This window comes from Phyllostomus discolor, chromosome 11 (assembly GCF_004126475.2).
Source record: "Phyllostomus discolor isolate MPI-MPIP mPhyDis1 chromosome 11, mPhyDis1.pri.v3, whole genome shotgun sequence".
Classification (NCBI taxonomy): domain Eukaryota; kingdom Metazoa; phylum Chordata; class Mammalia; order Chiroptera; family Phyllostomidae; genus Phyllostomus; species Phyllostomus discolor.
The window spans coordinates 68,161,967-68,181,374 of NC_040913.2; the positions used below are offsets into that span (position 1 = coordinate 68,161,967).

General features: G+C 37.8%; 1 protein-coding gene across 2 annotated transcripts in view; it reads right to left on the reverse strand.

Annotated features, from left to right (window-relative positions):
• PSD3 (pleckstrin and Sec7 domain containing 3) overlaps positions 1 to 19,408 on the reverse strand; it is a 536,273-nt gene that overhangs the window by 194,052 nt on the left and 322,813 nt on the right. For both annotated transcript variants that reach the window (XM_036011513.1, XM_028526436.2), the window contains 2 exons: positions 17,821 to 17,879; positions 1,318 to 1,407 (listed from right to left, as the gene is read on the reverse strand). In XM_036011513.1, the coding sequence (XP_035867406.1) occupies positions 1,318 to 1,407; positions 17,821 to 17,879 (149 nt within the window). The remainder of the gene's footprint in view (positions 1 to 1,317; positions 1,408 to 17,820; positions 17,880 to 19,408) is intronic.

Below are 19,408 nucleotides of genomic sequence, written 5' to 3' on the forward strand. Positions count from 1 at the left end.
GCAGCATGGTGAGCACAGTTAATAATGCTGTGGTGCACATTTAAAAGCTGCTGAGAGAGTGTATCTCAAAAGTTCTCACCACAGGAAAAAAAATTCTGTCACTATGCATGGTGACAGATGTTTAACTAGACTTCCTGTAACCGCTGTGCAACAGATAGCATAGTCATTATGTCACACACCTGAGACGAGTATAATGTGGTATGTCAATTACACCTCAATAAAATTATATTAAAATTATAGAATTACAGTTATAAAAATTATATAATAAAATTATATAATTATACCTTATATAGTAAGCAGAAGCTATTTTTCTTCCTTTTTTTCATAATGCAATTTTTCAACAAGCTGCAATTAATGTCAGAAAGACTAACAATCTCATTGTACCCTATTTTAATAACTTCTTTCATTTCCCACAGTATATATGACTTTCCAAATTCTGCAGAACTCTATTCTACATATTTTTTACAGTTTAAAAGTCACATGAAACATAATATAGGACTTATATTTTAACTGGTACATTTCTACATTATGCAAGATTCAAATATGTCATCGTTTTTAGCAAATTCATTCAAAGGAACTGCTTTCAAAAGAAATCTACACATGTACAAAGGTTTTAAAAAGAAGGCTAGAAACAAATAGAACTCTGTAAAAATCACATTCTCAACATACACATCTTATCCTAAACTTACAAAATAGTTGCATCCATTATCAATAGCTATTTTCTACTTGATCACACACACATCATTTATGCCACTGTAGAATGTTACGAGTTTCAAGCTATTTCCTTGAAAACGACCTGATGATAAGAAAAATCATGCTGACTGTTACCAATAAAAAAGCTGAGTGCAAACAATTCGGGCATTCTACAATTACTCAGACTTAATTTATCCTATTTTCCAGGGACAACCTGAGTGGCTGTGACCAGTGACTGAATCTAGTCTGAATTGCTTCCAGTACCAGTCTGCAAATGCTTTCTTGTTTCCATAGTGAACATGCCACCTTTGTGATCACTCTCGAGTTCTGACAGTCTGCCTACAAATGAACAAAAAGCTGCCCACCAGCCATTTGTATCAGCAATTACTCCAAACCCACCCATTATCTCTGTATTACTCATCATAATGTGGACTTCTCAGAGCCGCTAATTGAAGGGGACTGTGCAGTGTGATGCACCAAGGACAAGGCCCAATCAAAACACTGAGAACAGAACCTGAAGCAGAAAACCAACGTGATCCTGAGCCTGCCTGTTTCAGACAGGAATATACACAGAAGAAAATATAAAGGTAAGTATATTTTAGAAACCAGTATCTCAATGCTTACTTTCAGTAGATCCTTGGGGAAATCAGCACCCTCATTAACACCTTGGAGATTTGCAATGAACTCCTGGCAGGTCATCTTCTTTCCAATATTCTGGAATAGAGACAAATAATACATCCTAATGATACATATGGAATTAAGATTAATTCTCAAAAAATTGGTTCAGTTTTTCAGAAAAATGAATACACACACATAACCCAATATATGTGTATATATAATACATACATACCTACAGTACAAATTTATATGCATAAGAAAAACAGATGGTTTTTATACTTTAAAAATTGTCATTAAAATAAATAGCAAAATTCTGCCAAACCTTTAGTTTAACCCTAAGGAAAAAAATCCGTGCTACATTTATATAAATAATATATAATTTAGTTTTTAATGAAAAACATGGATAAAAATGACATTTCTGGGTGGAACTCTGATAGCTATTTATTTGCCTTTTTAATTGTATTTCCTACGTATGGTCAAGAAGTGTGAAGGATCTGAGATTTTTAGCCTCTCGCAAGCTCACGAGTGCCAGCAGACTCCTGGGTCAGAGGCATGGGAATTTACTACAAGGAGTAGTGTTCTCTTGCTCCAGGGCAACTTGAGGAGGGCCTGCAGACCGCTGCACCTGCGGAGGGTGAGATACAGGAGCGGATCCCTGAGCTCTGGGAACCTGAATCTTTGGAATGGGCAGAAGGTATGTCTACCCCTTGGCTTAAAGGGAGAAACCAGCCCTTATCTTCCAAAGCTAAACACAAACTTATCCACTGGCTGTGGAGTCACCATATCCTCCACAGCTACTCACTACAGACATAATCTTGAAAAAATAGACCAGAACAAAGGCAACCAAAGCTTCTTTGCACAAAATGAAAAGCAAGAAGAGCTTCATGGAGAATTGTCTGTAAACACACATTTAAGGATCAGTTTAACAACAACAACAACAACAAAACCCAGATTAATAAACAAATGTAGCCCTGGCTGGTGTAGCTCAGTGGATTGAGTGCAGGCTGCAAACCAAAGGGTCACTGGTTCAATTCCCAGTCTAGGGCACACGCATGGGTTGCAGGCCAGATCCCCAGTGGAGACCACGTGGGAGGCAACCACACACTGATGTTTCTCTCCCTCTCTTTCTCCCTCCCTTCCTCTCTCTCTAAAAAAATAAGTGAAATCTTTTAAAAAACAAGCAAAATATAATTAGAAAGTATAAACTATAAAAAGAGAAAAGATACAAATAGGCTGACTGAGAAAACTAGTAAAACCAGTACACAGAGAATCACCCCCTATACCAGCTCCAGTCAGCTAGCAAGAGCTGCCAGGTGTGGAAGGTTTGGAGGCTCCATCTGGACACCAAGAGAAACTGTCGGGAGCACAGGAGAGGGACAAGGAGTAGAAACGAGCGGCATAGGCATGGGCTCTCTGTGCAGTGTGGTCCAAGGGAACCTGAGGGCACCAACATCAGAGCATCCCAGCACACAACGTGCATACAAATAAAATGCACGCAAGGCAAGGCTATTTTATTCATAAAAGACTCAGAGTAGGGTAGAGGAATAGTCCTCAAGCTGGGTAGACAGCACATTCCTGAAGATAAAAGACATTAAAAGGAATGCAAAGCCATGGATGGTTTAATGGGAGTATGTATACAGAAACTTAACTTCAAAAACATCTGCCTGAGAACAGACACACTTATGTGTCTTTTTTAGTAAAAATTATATATTATTTATTTATTTATATATTTTTTAGTATATATTTTCTTTATTGTTCAGGTACAGCTGTCTCCATTTTCCCGCTACTACTTTACCCCACCCACCCCCACCTCCCACCCTCAATCCTACTCCCCTTTGGCTTTGTCCATGGGTCCTTTACACTTGTTCCTTGACCACCCTTCCCCTCCTTTCCCCTGTTATCCCCCTCCCCCCTCCCCTCTGGTTACTGTCAATTTTTCCTTTATTTCAATGTCTCTGGTTATATTATTCTTGTTTTGTTGATTAAGTTCCATATATAGGTGAGATCATATGGTATTTGTCTTTCACCACCTGGCTTATTTCACTTAACATAATGCTCTCTGGGTCTATCCATGCTATCACGCAAGTTAGGAGCTTCTTTCCTCTTGCTGCATAGTATTCCATTGTGTAAATGTACCATAGTTTTTTGATCCATTCATTTTCTGATGGGCACTTAGGCTGCTTCCAGTACTTGGCTATCGTAAACTGTGCTGCTATGAACATTGGGATGCATAGGTTCTTTTAGACTGGTGTTTCAGGATTCTTAGGGTATAATTCCAGCAGTGGAATTGCTGGGTCAAAAGGCAGTTCCATTTTTAGTTTTTTGAGGAAGTTCCACACTGTTTTCTACAGTGGCTTGCACCAGTCTGCATTCCCTCCAATAGTGCACTAGGGTTCCCTTTTCTCCACATCCTCTCCAACACTTGTTTGTTGATTTGTTAATGGTGGTCATTCCCACTGGTGTGAACGGTACCTCACTGTGGTTTTAATTTGCATCACTCTGATGGCTAGTGATGCTGAGCATCCTTTCATATGTCTCTGGGCCTCTGTGTGTCTTAAAAGCAATCACTTTCCACTTCCCCTTTCACAATAGCCCTTCTAATTTATAACATGGAACAGCTCATTCATCCCATACAATCTAATTAATTACAGTAAAAGTGCAAAATAAATGTAGTTTTAAAACCTTATCTCTTTCATCAGCAGGAAGGACACAGTCAGACTTTACATGAAAGATGGATGAATGTTTTAACAATGTGAACTGGCTTTGCCAATTAACTTATTTGGCAGGTATTTCCCATTATTTGAAAAACTAAATATGCGGTTCTAAATTCTCATGAAAATTCATTTAAAGCACAGAAAGAAACTTTAATGAAAAAGACTGTTTCACAACATTATATTAAAAAGACAGTCTCAATTTTCCCAATCTTTATCAAGCGTATCAGATTAAATTAGGTGTTTCATGGTAGCTATTCTAGGTCATTTGCATTTCAACATGAATTTCAGGATTGGCGTGTCACTTTCTGGTGTTTGTGTGTTGGGGCAGGGGTGCAGCTGGGATTTGGATAATGAATGTGATGAATGAGAAGACCATGTTGGACAGCATGCCACTCTAACACTGTGCTCCAGTCCATGACCAGGGGTTACCTCTCTACTTGCTTCTTTCAATAATGTTTTATAGTTTTCAATGTTAATGACTTGACCTACCACATTTTTCAGACCATAAGATGCAACTAGGTTTTAGAGGAGAAAAATAGGAAAAAAATTTTGAGCAAAAAATGTGGTAAAAAGTTAATAACATAAATAACATAATATTTCACCAATGTAAATATAAACAGAACTCAACAGCAGCATTAACCACCATTATTCCTCCCAAATTGGGGGGAGGGCATGTCTTATAGTCTGAAAAATATGGTAATTTTGTTAAACTCATTCTTAAGTAGCTTGGAATTTCTGATGCTCTTGTAAATGAAATTAATTTCATTTTCATACTGTCCATTGTTAGTACAAAAATACAATTGATCTTGTATGTTGAATTCTATAGCCTTGCTGAATTTGCTTTTTAGATTCTAGCTTTTTTTTTCTTTTGTAAATTCCTTAGGGTTTTCAGTTTACAAAATCAGGCCTTTTGCAAACAGAGATCATCTTACTTATTCCTTTCTGATCTTAATATGTTTTCTGTCTTTTTCTTTTCTAATTACCCTGGCTAAATCTTCAATACTGATATAAAAGTAGCAAGAGCAGACACTTTTGTCTTGTTCCTAATCTAGGGAACAGCTGTGTGTTTATCACCATCACGTATTACATGTTAGCTCTGAGTTTTTCATAAATGCTCATTTTCAGATTAAGGAAATTCCTTTTTATTCCTAGCTTATTTTTTCTTTTTAAATCATAAAATGGCACTAAATTTTGGAAAATGCTCAGCCCTGGCTGGCGTAGCTCAGTGGATTGAGCGCGGGCTGGGAGCCAAAGTGTCCCAGGTTCGATTCCCAGCCAGGGTACATTCCTGGGTTGCAGGTCATAACCCCCAGCAACCGCACATTGATGTTTCTCTCTCTCGCGCTCTCTCTCTCTCTCTCTCTCCCTCCCCTCCCTCCCTAAAAATAAATAAAATCTTAAAAAACAAATTAAAAAAAAAAAGAAAATGCTCTACCTATGTTTACTAAAATAACCACATGGCTTTTCTTTTTTATTCCACTAATATAGCATATTAGATTGATTTTCATCTGTTGAACCAATCTTGCACTCCTTAAATAAACCCCAGTTATAAGGTATTGTATAATCTTTTATGTATGTTGCTGTATTAGGTATGTACTTAAACATTTTTTGTGTCGCCATTCATAACGGATGTTAGTTTTGTGATAGCTTTGTCTGGTTTTGTAATCATGGAAATATTGTCCTCATAGAATGTTTTTTGAAGTATTTCCTCTACTTTTTTTTCTGAATCTTTTGAGAAAGTTTTATATTAAAAGTTCTTTAAACATTTGATAGAATTCACAAGTAAAGCTTTCTGGTCTTGGGCCTTTCTTTGTGGGAAGTTTTTTAAAATTACTAATTCAATCACTTTATTTGTTATAGGTCTATTGAGAATTTACACAGGGGCTGACAAAAGTAGGTTTACAGGTGTAATACAAATAAACAATGTGTAATTAATAAATAATATAAGAATAAACTGTTCCGTGTACTCACAACTGTACGCCTACTTTTGCCCACCCTGTATTTCTTCTTGAGTTAGTTTCAGTAGTTTCTATCTATCTAGAAATTTGTTCATGTCACACAGGTGATCTAATTTGTTAACATACAATTGTTGATGGTATTCACTTAGAGTCCTTTTCATTTTTATAAGGTAATAGTAAAGTGCTCTCTTTCATTACTAATTTTAGTAATTCGAATTTTCTTTTTTTCATGAGCAGGCTAGCTACACATCTGTCAATGTTGTTGGTCTTTTCAAAGAATACATTTTTGGGTTCATTAAAATGTTTATTGTTTTTCAATTTTTTAGTTTCTTTCTGCTCTACATTATTTCTTTCCTTCTGCTTTCTTTGGGTTTAGTTTGCTCCATTTTTGTTTCTCATACTGAAAGGTTAGCTTGTATAGCTCGTTAGCTTGTTAGCTTATATAGCTAACCTTTCAGTATGAGAAAAGAAGAATGTTAAGATATTCCTTTATAATACAGGCATTATCAGCAACAAATCTGCCACTTAGCACTGCTTTAGCTGCATCTTATACATTTTATGCTGTGTTTTTGTTTTCATTTATCTCAAAGTATTTCTTAATTTTCCTTGTGAATTTCATCTTTGATCCTTAGATGATTTAGAAATGTGTTTATTTCCATGAATTTCATTCTGCCAATGATTTCTAATTTCATTTCATTTTGTTTTGATCATTGAATATATTTGGTATATTTTCACACCTTTGCAATTTATTAAGACTTGTTTTATGTCCTAGCCTGGAGAATAATCCATTTGTACTGGAAAAGAACACACACTCTGCTGTTACTGGCTGGTGTGTGCTACAGATGTCTCTGTGAGATCGAGCTGATTTACAGTGTTATTCACACCTTCTACTATGTTGTTGATATTCCGGTAGTTATTCTAAACATAACTGGAAGTGGGCTATTGAAGTCTCAAACTATTATTGTTGAATTGTTTATTTCTCCCTTCAACTCACAAAAGTTCTGACTGTGGGCTCTGGTGGATGCCAGGCTCCTGGTCACAGAGCTACGGTGACTGTGGCTATTGGGTTTCAGCATCACTATGGGACTGGAGGGGGATGGTGGGTAACAGGGAAGCGACAACACCACAAGGCTTATGTTCTTATGGAAATTCAGCTCTTCGGGGTTTTTTTCCTTCAATAAACACCCTTTAGATTGTTGCAAGCCTCAGGTTAATTTCTAGTCTGAGCAGTGCAAGGAATAAAGATAACCAAGACACATGACTTTCTATGGGTCAAAGATGCCCCAAAACTTCTTGAATAGCTTATTAATTGAGGCTGTTTACACCTGCCACTTAGTATACTTCTCTGACTCACTGGTGATTTTTCTTGGTAAGGGTTAGGAACAAAAGAACAGCAAGTCAGATTAGTCCACTTTGTGTCTTACTGACATATATGTTTAAATGCTCCCTGAATTTTTATATCACTTTTATCAGAGTAAAACTAAAATGAAGTAGTCTTTGTCATGAACAAACACTCCTTATGATAGCTGGATTGTTTTCTGCTGGTGTACCAAACTGCATTAGTTACTATGAAATGTTATTATTCAAACTAACACTATTCACTGAACAGTGCTAACTCTAACCATTGACTTTGCATTTCAACGACTTGTAAGTAACACAGAGAAGCTCACACACTGTCAGGGTTCTGTCCATTCTCTGCCCAAACAGGTCCATGACTTGGGGGCAGGAGGCCTGCTCTGATGTAAATGCTGGCCAAGGCAGCGCTTTCAGAGCACGTTCCTCTATTCTGAGTTCCTTCCTGCTAACAGAGTCAAGTGTGCAGGTTTGAAAAGGTCTTCCCCTGCATCGAGAGGCACAGAGACCATCCCTTAAAGTCACTGCAGCATTTGTACTCAATTCTCAGATGCTCAGTGAAAATGAATCTCTGAATCATTATCTTTAAAATCAAACCTAAAAAGGTAATACATAAAATGGAAAATCCACAAGAAGAATTTTATTTGAAATCACAAAATACTAGTCAGGCCCAAGTCTTCAATATTTAGCCAAGTAAAGTACTGTCTTTAATGAGTGAAAATATTAAAAAGTAAAAAACAAAACAAAATAAAAAAAACAACAACATAGACTGGGAGTTGGCATCCCCAGACAGATTTAAAACTATTCTCCAAAATAATCATATTGCCATTTTCAATAAAGAAGAAAGAGCTGTTTTCTCCATGTGTTTTCTCTTAAAGATACATTAAATGTCTTTTAGAGAGAAGCCCTTTGATGAATTCATCACTTCTGAAAAACTTAACTCAAGATGTTTTTAACATGTTCCCATTTAGAATGTCAAGTGAAAGGATCATCCTCAACCATACCCTACCACGTCTGCAGAAGGAACAGAAGGCTTTGTGGACTACGGGCCGGAGTCTGGAAAAGACCAATTCCATAAATTTCTGTAATGACCAGACAGGAAGTATTTTAGGTTTCACAGGCCACGAGGTCCCAGTTACAACTATCAAACTGTCATTTTAGCACGAACGTGTAATCAAAGAAGTGTGGCTCGTTCTGACAGAACTTTACTTGCTTGACTTTGCCTGGGGGTCGTACTTAACAGAGCTCTGGTCTGAAGGAAAACTGGAAGGAAGGGGCACTGTTCTTAAGGACGACATCATGGGCAAGCACGCACGCAGAAGAGGCATCCTGATGTACTCTGTGCCTTAACTGCAGGTTTTTCCTTTGTTGAAGTCAGGGCACCCTTCCCCACCCCATCAGACAACCAGCTCCCAGCTCTAGTGGTGACAATGAGAGCAAAGTGAATCACCTAGAAATCATACAAGCTACCATCCAAAATCCAGTGAGCCCAGGTCTCTGCTCTGAGCAGGCCTTCCCTGACGGCTGGGGAATGGAGGAACCTTCTGCAGAGCTGCAGTCAAACCCTACCCTAACCTCAGTCCTCAGGGAGACTGCTAATAGGCCAGCTGTCCAGTATTCACCAGGAAAGCAGGCCACAGCATATATTCTGATCTAGAGGTTAAAGAATTAGGCAAAACGATCTGACAATTTCTCATGTTTAATAGTATCAAGTCCAGAAGCCTTATGGAAAAGATGCTTTGGGAGAAACTAAAAGCTCTCATGATCCATTAGTAAAATCTGGCTCCTTCAATCGTGGGATATTAAAAACACAGCAGGCATTCTCTCCCACATGACAATGCCACCTCCTCCAACATGTTACAGTAAATGGTGAAAAGGCACACTACTGATCTGGTAATTAAGTTCTGAAGCTCTGCTGAAGCTCCAATTTTTCTTTTGAAGGCTTCCCTAACAAGCTGAGTAGTGTTATGCTGCCCTCAGGTGTCCACATTTTTATATGCAGAATTAGCGGGTAAAGCAGGATGCTTGTAAATTTCCAAACCGGAAGCTATAGCTGTTAGTACTCTTTCATAGACCCCAATCAGAGCTGATGTAAGTTAAAAGTACAACCTTTGGGGATATCTGAAATATTACTGGGATTTTTCCTGCCACTTGAATAACACATTACCATTGAAAAAAGAACCAGAACTGGTATCAAGAAAAATATGGCAACTGAAAATAATACTGTGATACAGTGGTTCTCAAAGTATGGTTCAGGGATCCTGTTTAGGGTGTCCTTGAGGGTCAGTCTTATTCTTATAATGATACTAAAGACATTTTTCTCTCTCACACACACAAGTTAAAGTGAAGTTTTCTAGAAGCTACATAACTTGGGCTATATTGTAAAAAGAAATGCAGAAGCAGAAAATCTAAATAAAAGAAATTTGTAAAAAATTTTAAATGGCATCTTCATTAAAATTTTTGTTCTTATAATTACTGTTCACAAAAAAATGTTATTCACTTAATGGATTTATTAAATGCTATTTAAAATGTTAAGTTATTAATTTAATAACTATTTAAAATCTTATCTATTTTAGTTTCTAATATGATAAATATTTTTAAAATGTTAAACAAAGCTTTTTGGGGTCCTCAAAAAATTTTAAGAGTGGAAAGGAACGCTAATATCATGAAGTTTGAGAGCGTGGGGGCAGCAGATTCTATCACCACTTCACAGCCGGTATTTCCTGTGAAATTTGGGAAGATAAAGGAAATGACACTGCCCTCATTATCAAATTACAGACTGACTAAACTCTACTTACTGTATTTTCGGACTATAAAATGGACCCCCACTCCGAAATTTGGGAGGAATAATGGTTGTTAACACTGCTGTTGAGTTCTGTTCACATTGATATTGGTGAAATATTACATTATTTATGTTATTAAATATTTTACCACATTTTTGGTTTCAAATTTTTTTTTCCTATTTTCCACCTCTAAAACCTAGGTGCGTCTTATGGCCTCAAAAATAACAGTATTTTTTTACTGAATGTATTGGGGTGATATTGGTTAATAAAATTATACAGGTTTTAGGTATACAATTCTACAGTACTTCATCTATATATTGTATTGTGTGTTTACCACCTCAAGTCAAATCACCATTTATCCTGCTTTATTTTCTATCTTCCTCCAATCCCTTTCCCTCTGACAATTACCATATTGTCTGGGTCCATGAGCCTTTTTTTTCTTTGCTTAATCCCCTCACCTTTCTCACCCAGGCTCCAAATTCCTCCCCTCAGAAAGCTGTCAGTCTGCTCTCTGTATCATAAGTCTGCCTCCACTTTGTTAGTTTGTTTTGTCCACATCCAAGTGAAATTGTCTTTCTCTGACTGGCTCACTTCACTTAGCATAATGTTCTCCAGGTCTATCCCTGCTGTTGCAAAAGGTTAAGATTTTCTTTTTTTTTTTTTTTATGACTCAGTAGCATTCCACTGAGTAAATGCACCACAGCTTTTTTACCCACTTATCTACTGATGGGTACTTGGTCTGCTTTCAAATCTTGGCTATTGTAAATAATGCTGCAGTGAGCATAGAAGTGCACATATTATTTCACGTTAATTTCAGGTTTCTTTTGGATAAATTCCCGTAAGTGGAATTGTTGGGTCATAGGCTGTTCCATTTTTAATTTCTGAAGTAACTCCATACTGCTTTCCACAGTGGCTGCACCGATCTGCATTCCCACCAACATTGCAAAAGGGTTCTCTTTTCTCCTCATCCTTGCCAGCACTTGTTTGCTGATTTACTGATGATAGCTGTTCAGGCATGAGTGAGATGATATCTCATTGTGGTTTTAATTTCCACTTCTCTGATGATTAGTGACAATGGGCATCTCTTCATACATCTATTTGGCCATCTGTATATCATCTTTGGAGAACTATTCAGATTCCTATTTAAAAGCCTTTTCACAGTGATGGTTAGGTTCTCAGCTTAGATTCTTAACTGAATCTTTTTGGATGTTGAGTTTTTAAGTTTCTTATATATTTTGGATACTAACCCCTATCAGATGTGTCATGATTATGTTCTCCTATTCAGTGGGTTGTCTTTTCATTTTGTTGAGAGATTCCTTTATTGTGCAAAAACTTTCTATTTTGATGTAGACACATTTTTCTTTTGTTTACTTTGCCTGAGGCAATATTTCAGGAAAAAATATTTCTTTGAGAAATATCCGAGATTTTATTGCCTATGTGTTTGAGTCAACATTTAAGTCTTTAATACATTTTGAACTAAACTCTACTTGTAACCTGACTGCCTTAGAAGAACAGGCATTAAATTAAGCAATGGAATTAGAGGCTAAAGGTTTCAATCACCTTCTTCATCCTCCCTTCCTCCCCAAAACGTTTGAAGAATGAAAGGAGAGAAAAACTAACTTAATGGAGTTTCACCTGCTCTCCTTTATCTCCTCCTACTAATTAGCTGTGCACATGCAAAACATCTGTAATGGTCCGAAGGAGACGGGACATACTGACTGATAATGTATACATTAGATATTCTTAACAAGCACTGTTGACTCAGCTGATAAAAGCTATCAGTGTTGTGTTTTCCATCACATATAAATCTATTCTAAGAAAAGCGGAACTACCAAAAAAAGTAAAGAAAGAAAGAGCTAGAGAGAGAAGGGAGAGAGGGAGGAGGGAGAGGGAGGTACACACGAAGGGAGGGATGGAGGAAAGGAGGAAGGGGAAAAGGAAAAAAGTCTTTTATTTGGAGGCATACAGAAGCCAGGAAAATCCACCAATGCATGAAGAATCATGCTTAAATAAAGATTCCTATTTAAAATCGAGGTAGTTGCCAATTTGATAGTACATTGTAAAGCCGATTTTTAAATTGAAAAATTTGAAACCGTAAGATTTTTCTATAAAAGCATTTTCACAGTGATGGTTAGGTTCTCAGGCTATCCCACAAATGCTCATTCTGGAGATAGAAACAGTAACAGTAAACTGAAGCCCATGCTTCCCTAGGAAACCCTTAGCAACTCTGAGGTCTAGATCTGATGCTTCCGTCAACTTTCAGTATATCTGAGAAGCTCCAAGGGCCGAGAGCCTGGAGGAAGTCCCGCTGGCTGGGGAGTCCCAATCGGGTGAGAAGAAAGACTTGGCACCAAGGAGGTGGAAACGAGGACTCCAAGGGAAGGACACGGTGCTGGCTCAATGAAAATTAAGACCAAGGCTGGAATCAACAACAGGGTAAAGCCCAGAGAGAAAAAGAAATGAATCCCAGGGAAGACTTTAATGGCAGAGGGTGTCAAGGAGGAGGGCTAGCACAGATAGGACGAGGGGTCCACAGAGAAGACAGCTCTGCGGGAGGATGAGGTGGGGGGGGGGGGCAGCAGGCAGGCAAAATGCATTTAAGGCAGCTGCCAGTTACAATAATGATAATCACAGATACAGAGATTTCCTGAGGATATTAATTATTTATCAACCTCATGGAGGTTTGCGGTACTTTTGAGGGTAGAACTATAAAATATGAAAAGCAAAAGGATGAAAATTATTTAATAACAGTTCTAATACTCATTTTCCACTTCTGATAATAAACCAGATATTTTACCCATTACTTAAAATTCTAGGCTCCTAGAGAGACAACCTAAGAATAAAAAACTCACAATTATCAAAGCACTTTACAGATTTAAAATAATGAATTCCTATGACCTATCTCAAACTGAACTACGCATATCTTTTAACATTGTTCTGTTACAAAACCTACAAAAAAAGTCCTTCCTTGACTTCCCCTCTCCCCCTGCCACAGGAATGAGGTACTAGCCTTGGTTTTACCCTTTATCCAACCTATAACCCAACCCACAAAAAGTGCCAGTGAGGTCCTGCCTCCTACATTAAATTCCAAACACTGAGTTTAATAAACACAGAACATTGAGCCTCTCAGAGCATCCCCAAGCCAAAGCATCTGCAGGACACCCGGCCTCAGGCCAAGAGAGCCGCCACTCCAGGAAAACCACCCCCCACCCCCTTACACTCATTAAACAGGGTGGGCTGGCTCCTGCCAATACGGAAAAGCAGAGAGTCTTCAGGTAGAAGAGCTACTCAAAGTTCCAAGCCACAGTATTAAAAGGTAGATTTTGTCACAAATCTTGATTAAAAACAACGTCCTGGCTACGGCGTCCATCACAGCCTGACCTTGGGCAGCCACTGTCTTATGGGTATCTTTCAACTTTCAGTTGTGAAACTTGGCCAACTGACTGTGTGCCTGTCTACCCCATTTTTCAGTGCAATCCGGTTCTGTCCCCAAAACTTCCTCCCTCCTCCTCAGTGAGAAATTCCTGCCCACTAGCCTGTCTTCAGCCTCTGCAGTAATCCTGCTGGGAAGGCTGGAGCGAAGGACAGAGAGCTAGCTAGTTGTAGGCAAGAGTGAGCGTGTCTGAAGATTAATCCAGAAAAGGATAGGTTGGAATTTATTCTAACATGACAGATCCTTTTGTTTATATCATTTCTAATAAAATACAAATAGAAGATGTTTAACCCTTTCTTTATTGACAATTCAAACAAAATTCAATATAATTTAGTCTTATCGTAGCAAGGGAGAAACAAACTTTAGAGTTAGTCTGAATAGAAATTTACCTGTGTATGCAAGCTTAATTTACATATATATTTCACAATGAAGAGGCATTTAAAAAAAAGAGAATACTTACCAAATTAGGCATGTGGCCACAATTATAAAATATTTATGAAAATAAACCACTGGCAGACAAGTAAAGGCAAGTCAAGACTATTGCTAAGATGATGCTAAATCATTCATATTTTTCAAAAATCGGTACTGAAGGAAATTGCCATTCTTAGTTCTGATGAAATAATTATAACAGCTAAATGAATTTCTCCCCAAAATATTGTATACACTTTAGATTGTTTTTTTCCTAGCCTTCTTAGTGAGGTTTAACTCTGCTCCAATGTATAATGAAAATCTCTCTGTAGTGCTTTTCCACCACAGCACCTCAGTTACCTGCTACCGTTTCTTCAGTTAAACTTGACCATGGAGGTCAGCCTGGCCAATGCTATCAGAAATGAGATTTGACTTCCATGAGCATGACTCATTCATTTCTGATCCTTACCCAAATGGCAGAGAACTTGGAATGGAGTAGACATACTCTAAGTATTTGTTGACTGAGAGAATAAATTAGAAGAAGAAAGGCACAAAGGCATTCACCATGTAATGCTATTAGACTTATTAGTATACATTCCATCATTTTATTAGTAAGAAAATTAGTAGGAAGACCAAAGGCCGATACTAATGCTTCACTCCTTCGAGTCAATGAAACCCATGTGAAAGATTCACAAGGAACAGCCCAAAGAAGTTAACCTCCCCAGTTACGTCTCCCCCTCTGAAAGCACGAGGACTGTCTCAGCACTTCTAAGAAGGGTCATGCTGGTGTGTCCCTATGATGACATGATGTAGGGAAGAAAAGCAGAGAGGCTTATTAGTCCAGCCCCCCAAGGATTACTGTGGCATTGGAGTAAGTAATGAGAGATGATGTGACGGCCTAAGCAGTACAAAACAAGGAGAAAGGCGAACAGGACAGAGGAGAGGAATAATTCACTTTATATTCTGAGTGATTCATTTTCACAGGGGTCATGCTAATGAGTCAGACACTCTAACAATGAACCAGGCATTCATGATGCAAGAGAAGCTACATCCAGAGCAATGAATAGAAACTTACCACCTAGAAGGAAAATTTATTTTTAAAATGAATCCAGGGGAGGAAGATAAGAGAAACACATTTTCATATAGTTAGTTCTTATGATAGCTACTACACATTCAACAGACTCGTAACAATATAAATTATAAATAAGGATTTAAAAACATTAATTAAAACACCTAAACAGATGACCTTAAGTATACAGAACACATTTATGAAAACATAACTGAGAACTAATAATCACCCAAAATAAGATTTTGAAGATGATGCAGAGAGATTTACTTGTATTTATAATTTTCTCCCTCTTATATGTAATTCTGCCACTTTAGCCAATTGTTAATTACGTATGATTGGCACAACTCAAGCTAATATTTAAATGTTCATTTAAATAAATTGTCTCTTATATTGTAGTAGCCAAAAAGAAGTATGATGCCTCATTTAACCTCCTTTCAATCCCTAAGGAAAGTGGCCTGGAGAGAAAGCCGGAGCATACCCGAGATCCGTGGGTCTGGCCCCACTGTTTATTAGTTACTCAAATACACCTTTATTTCCTGCTATATTTTGAGTTATTGTGATTAATAAGACACATGTTTATTTGGAAGTATTATTAAAGCAATTCACTTTTAATAGAACAAATCCCCCAAATCTAGCAACCTCCATAGAATTTCTATCAGATCCTCAACCTTTAAGTAAGAATTGAACTGTTACTGATTTCTTGTCTTCATTACACATTTTCTTGGTCAACAGACACTAAGTGCACAATATTGATATGTAGATGAGACCTCACAATATTTGATGTGGGAAAGTTTCCTCATTCTGGGAATCGCTAATGTGACACGTGGTCAAGCCCAGCGATCCCCAACCTTTTTGGCACCAGGGACCGCTTTCATGGAAGACAATTTTTCCACAGACTTGGGGAGGCGGTGGATGGCTTTATAGCCTGCCACCAGATGCAGCCTAATTGCCACTTGCCATTTAGGGTTTTGATATGAGTCTGCAAGTAATTGACTTATTATGGTCTCTGTGCAGTCCAACCTTTCTGCTAATGATAGCCTGCATTTGCATCTGCTCCCCAGCACTAGCATCACCACCTCAGCTCCACCTGAGATCATCAGGCATTAAATTCTCACAAGAAGCATGAGACCCAGGACCCTCATAAATGCAGTTCACAGTAGGGTTACCTCCTATGGGAAAATCTAATGACAGCACTGATCTGACAAGAGGCAGAGCTCCAGTGGTAATGCAAGTGATGGGGAGCAGCTGTAAATACAGACAAAGCTTAGATAGCTCGCAGGTCCACTGCTCACTTCCTGCTGTGCAGCCCGGTTCCTAACCAGGCCACAGGCCACAGACCACTACTGGTCCATGGCCCGGGGGCTGGGCACCCCTGGTCAAGCCTACTCAAAATTGTCTCCTTTGGCTGAAAGTTAGTTTGAGAAATTGAGTGGGAAGGAAAGAAGGAAACAGAGCTGCAAGTGTTGTCATAAGATGGCAGAAAGCAGTGAAAACTTGCTTTACTGGTAACAAGAAAACAGAGGTCAGCACAGTCCACTGACTGGTCACCCCTGTATCAAGTTGGATGAATGTTAGATTCTGATTCTTATTGAAGGCTCAAATGGTCAGAATCCCAGTACTTTCATTTCCACAAGACATATTACTACTCTAACGCCCAGGAATGTCCCTGCAAAGCATTGGGGTATCTACGCTTTTAGTCTGTAAAACCTCTGCACATGTTACATACGTCTCCGAGTCACTAACCTGTTCTAAATTCACCTCTTGCAAATTACAAAGGGGAACTTCCTAGTGAAATATTGTGAGATTTGTGAAGACAGTGTTAAAATTATGATACTATCACTATACACTTTACTTTTCTGGTGATAGAACCCTCCCCCACACCCCAGTCCATCTTAATGGCCTCCCACAGTTCCTTTCTGCCTTTCTTAAAGAGGAGTGCCATAGTTTTAAGTAAGGGGATTATATGTCCTTTGGAACAGGGGAACAAATTGGACTAATATTTAAGTTTCAGTTCCTTTAAAGTGATCTTTAAAATTGTAAGGTCAATAATACAGCAAATCAAGGGATAAAGTTGACTCTTTAACTACAGAAACTTGATTTTCTCTTCAAAATAAATGAGCTTAGAACTGTGAAATAATTATTGTGTTATAGGAGTACACATTGATTTATACTGAACTAAAGCAGTCTCATTTTTTCTAATATAAAGAGTTTAAGTAAATGCTAAATTTTCACATCTATGAAAGGTGAAAGTTTATACATATATTTATAGATTTAAGTTCATCCTATGTTTTAAATAGAAGATGAGAGTAATTATGTTATTTTGATATTTCAACCAGTAAAAACATCAGGTGAGCTGAGTGCAGAAAGTGTAGAAAGGACTGAGTTCTTAAGACTTACAACTGTTTTTAGTGAAAACATACCCAACAGTTTCAGATATAACTTATATCCTCTCTTCCCATCATAAAACATCAACCCTAATAACAAAATGAAAAACAAAACAAAAAATCAGAGTACAAGCTCTGCCTCTGCCATCTAGTGGAGAAAGAAGGTAGAGAACACACACATTACAGATACAAGTCCAGACATGTGGCAATATGGCATTCCCCTAAAATTATGCTCCATGGTAGCATGTGAAGTAAGTGGTTTCTTTTCCCAAAGACTTATGTGTACTTACCTGCCATGAAGAGAATGAGGGGACGGAGGGCAGACAATAAGCGTGTGTGAACATAAAAGCAAAGACAAGCCCGAGATACTTTGGGTTTCTGTGGACAGTTCACAACTGCAGACTTACATGGCCGTGCAGATCCGTGTTGAGCAGCATCATCGCACAGGTGAGGCAATGCACTCCGTCTAAGGAAAGACGGGACAGAGAGCTCTCACTCACTATTTCCTGTTAGACTCCTGCTATCATGAAAATAGCCTACACTAGAACCTATGAAAGCACATATTGCAGCCAGGCATAGTTCATCCTATTAGTTTGGGGAGGTAGAAATTAGATTAGAATAAATCATTAAAGACCTCAGAGTTGGACCCTGCTGGATAAAGTAAATTATTCCTGCCTCTTAGGAGGACAACCTGAGAGTACACATCTACAAACTCTGAAACAATGGCCTTTGACACAGCAAACCTACTTCTAGGGCTTTACACTAAGGAACTAAAATGTACACAAAATACAAGGATATTCAAAGAAACATTGCTTATAATAGGAAACAAATATGAGCCCCTCAAAACATAACTCTTTTATGTTTAAGTAATTAAAAATGTTGTCCAAGTATCATGTAGAGTGGAAAGACATTTCACAATAAGTTATTACATGAAAAGCATATCTGCAGTATGGTTCCTTTTAAGTATAAATACACCTACAATACTGTGCAAGGTAATATTTAAAAAGATTATCATCTCTGGAGAGTGAGACTATAATTTTTATTTTTTTATTTATGCCTCCTCAATTTTTTTTAACACAAGACATGAAAATAATAAATTACTTAATACTGTTACGTTTTTTACTTTCTGGGAGGAAAGTGAATTCGGGAAGAAGCAAAAGTTAAAGAAAGCCACAGTTTGCACCTTCCACAGTTTACTGTCTGGATTCCAGTTCTCTGGCCGAAAATACATAGGCAGGAACAGTTATCTCCTCTTTCTTGCTGTTCTTTTTTTTAAATGAATCTTGCCATTCAAAAAAAACATTTAGACTGAATGGTCCAAGATACTACGAGTCAGACAAAAGTGGAATACTGAAATAATCTGTGAAAATTAAAAAATTAAATATGTGGGGGAAAAGAGTTGCTTGAACCAGAAGGATTTACACTTATACAGGAACATCACTCCTCTTATTTTATATAAAACAAGAAAAAGCACTGAGTTAAACTTCTCATTTCCAGGCTTCAGAATTAGTTTCCTCCGTACTCTCTCCCTGCAGTTCTCAATCCAAGCACAGCAGCTGCACACTTAGGAAAACCTTATTAATTATGCTAACTGCACAGAAAGGCCTGTCCAATTACTGAACTCAAGAATTAAAGACAGCCTATTTTTAAAAAGTATGCCTTTAAGTATAGTAGGAGATTTCTGTTATTAATGTCTCTTGGTAGATGCTACTAAATGCCTGAAAGAATACTTATTCCAGTTTCATTTGATTATCACAAATTCTAAATATGTTTAAAGCAAATTCCTGAAAGTTAAACTCAGCAGCCAACTCTCCGATTTCCTTATCAACAGCTAAGTGAATGCACAAATCCATGTTCTTTATTTCATTCAGAGTGTCAGCATCTTGGATTTGAAGAAGGTTCCAGTAAAAACAGTCCTCTTATGTCCGTTGCATTTGCTATCAACATTGACAGTGATTGAGGCAGGGAATAAATGGCTTAAATACAGTCCAAGCA